At 47.9% G+C, this 1,995-nt stretch overlaps 1 protein-coding gene across 1 annotated transcript in view; it reads right to left on the bottom strand.

The window, feature by feature from the left end:
• PRICKLE1 (prickle planar cell polarity protein 1) overlaps positions 1-490 on the bottom strand; it is a 10,766-nt gene extending 10,276 nt beyond the window's left edge. Inside the window, 1 exon segment of the mRNA XM_087969089.1 lies at positions 473-490. Coding sequence (XP_087825215.1) covers positions 473-490 — 18 coding nt within the window.
• Positions 491-1,995: the final 1,505 nt, after the last annotated feature.

Genomic DNA, 1,995 nt, shown 5'->3' with positions numbered 1-1,995 from the left:
AACTCATTCTTCTCTAGAAAAGGATGGAACTAGAATGGGAACATGCAGCAATTTTAAAAGCAGAAAACTTTGTTTATTATCCCAGACGCTTTTTCACATTTGAATCTTTCTTCTGTAGTTGCCTAATTTACAGACATGCTTCATTAGGAAAATAGGTGTTTCCACTATCTTACAAGTGAATGAAAAAAGTTCACAAAAATTTGTCGATCATATTTTGACAATATAGATTTTGACAAAATATAGTTGAACAACAGAAAAAAGGAGATTTATGAACTCCCAGCTGCACTGACAGGATTTGGGGAGTCAGAAAGTACAAATCTCCCACCGACCCTTTTTTTATGCAGCTGTAGGTGTCCTCCTCTTATCTGCTTCTTCCCCAGGCAGAATCTCTCCTCCACCCCCCAAAAGTCATTCCCTCCTATGACTGCCCTTTCTAAATGGGTTGTGGGAAAGGGGGGGGGATATAACTTACGTGCTCTATGCAAGCCATCCTCACATATTATTTCATTTCCTAAACACATTATGGAAATACTGCTGATATAACTCAATCTCAGGAAAGAGTAATAAACAATTTTGTGATGTGATCAGAAACCTAGTTAAGTGAGGGGTGGATGATATGATAATTAAGTGGATAAAAACTGATTTAAAAATGGTACTTGTCGTGTCCGTCGCGGGAAGGAAGCTCAGAGTCAGTGACTTGGTTTCAGCTCTTTATTGGCTCTGGATACAGCTTGCTTTGGAGAGGAAAAGCGGCGGCTTTTATTTCCGAGCCGCGTCGGTACGCGTAATGGCACCGCTGAATCTCCCGCGATTAGTTTCCACCAATCGCGGGGATTCGTGAGCGGGCCAATCAGTGCGGCTCGCCGACCAATCCGGTCGCCGCGCGCTTTAGCCAATCGCGACGGGCTACGAGTATGTAAATTGGCTGTACAGAACACCCTCCCTCTTGGTTCGGTCCTACGTAACGTAGTCCCGTAGATAGGCGGGGCTTCGCACTTGCCTACTTGACCTGCGCAGATTAGTTGTTGTTTGGCTCTCGGCCGGTTCGGTCGGGACTTCTGTTTCTCTTGGCCCTGTCGATGGAACCCCTGGAAGGTGTCGCTGGGCCTCTTGTTGCAGCTCCCTCCCGGTCTACCTGGGTTGGTCGAGCTGCGACTTTGCTAACTCCTGCCTGGTCTTTCCGGGCTGGTTGAGCTGGCCTGGCTGTTCCTTCCTGGTGAGACTTCGGGCTGGCTGTTGGCTGGTGAGTATTGCTGGTTATTTCTTATTTGATCCCTGTATCTTCCCTCCCCTCTTGGTTTGTGTTAACGGGTCGTCTGTGTTTGGTTGCGTGTCGGTTGTGTTTTTTGTTCTTGATCTTAATTGATCGATGTGGCGTTTCCATGTTTGTCCGTCGGTTGTCTGTAGCCGGTAGGAGTGGGGTCCTGTCAGTTGGGTTATAGTTGCCGGTACCCATAGTGGGTCTCCGGAAAGGTTTTTTGCATAGACTGCGTCGCCTGGTGCAAAGACCGGTGCTTGCTTGATGAGTCCGGGGTTTTTCTGGGTTGTATGTGGGGTGTAGTCTGTCGAGTGGTGACCTTAGTTTTCTCCCCATTAGTAATTCTGCCGGGCTTTTGTTTGTCGTTGTGTTTGGGGTGATATGTTGTATTAGGAGCATTTTATTTATTTTTCTTGTATGTCCCCGTGTTCGATCTTTTGGAGGGTTCTTTTTGTAAATTGAACCATCCGTTCCGCCCTACCATTGGCCGCCGGATGCGCCGTCGCTGTCAGTGCGTGTCGTATGCCCCCGTTCCGCTAGGAATTTTTTAATTCCAGCGAGGTGAACTGGGGTCCGTTGTCTGACACGATGACATCCGGGAGACCGTGGGTTGCGAAAAGTTTGTTTAAGACCTTGGTTACCGCATCTGTTGTGGTGGTCTTCATGTTGCTTACCTCCAGCCAGTTGGAGTAAGCATCCACCGTGATGAGGAATGTGTTCCCTTTTGTGGGCCCGGC

Source organism: Notechis scutatus, chromosome 6, assembly GCF_049901735.1.
Source record: "Notechis scutatus isolate UNSWTSFEM ecotype Mainland chromosome 6, rNotScu1.2, whole genome shotgun sequence".
Classification (NCBI taxonomy): Eukaryota; Metazoa; Chordata; class Lepidosauria; order Squamata; family Elapidae; genus Notechis; species Notechis scutatus.
Note: the sequence above shows the minus strand (reverse complement) of the source record. Positions and strands in the feature narration are given on the sequence as shown.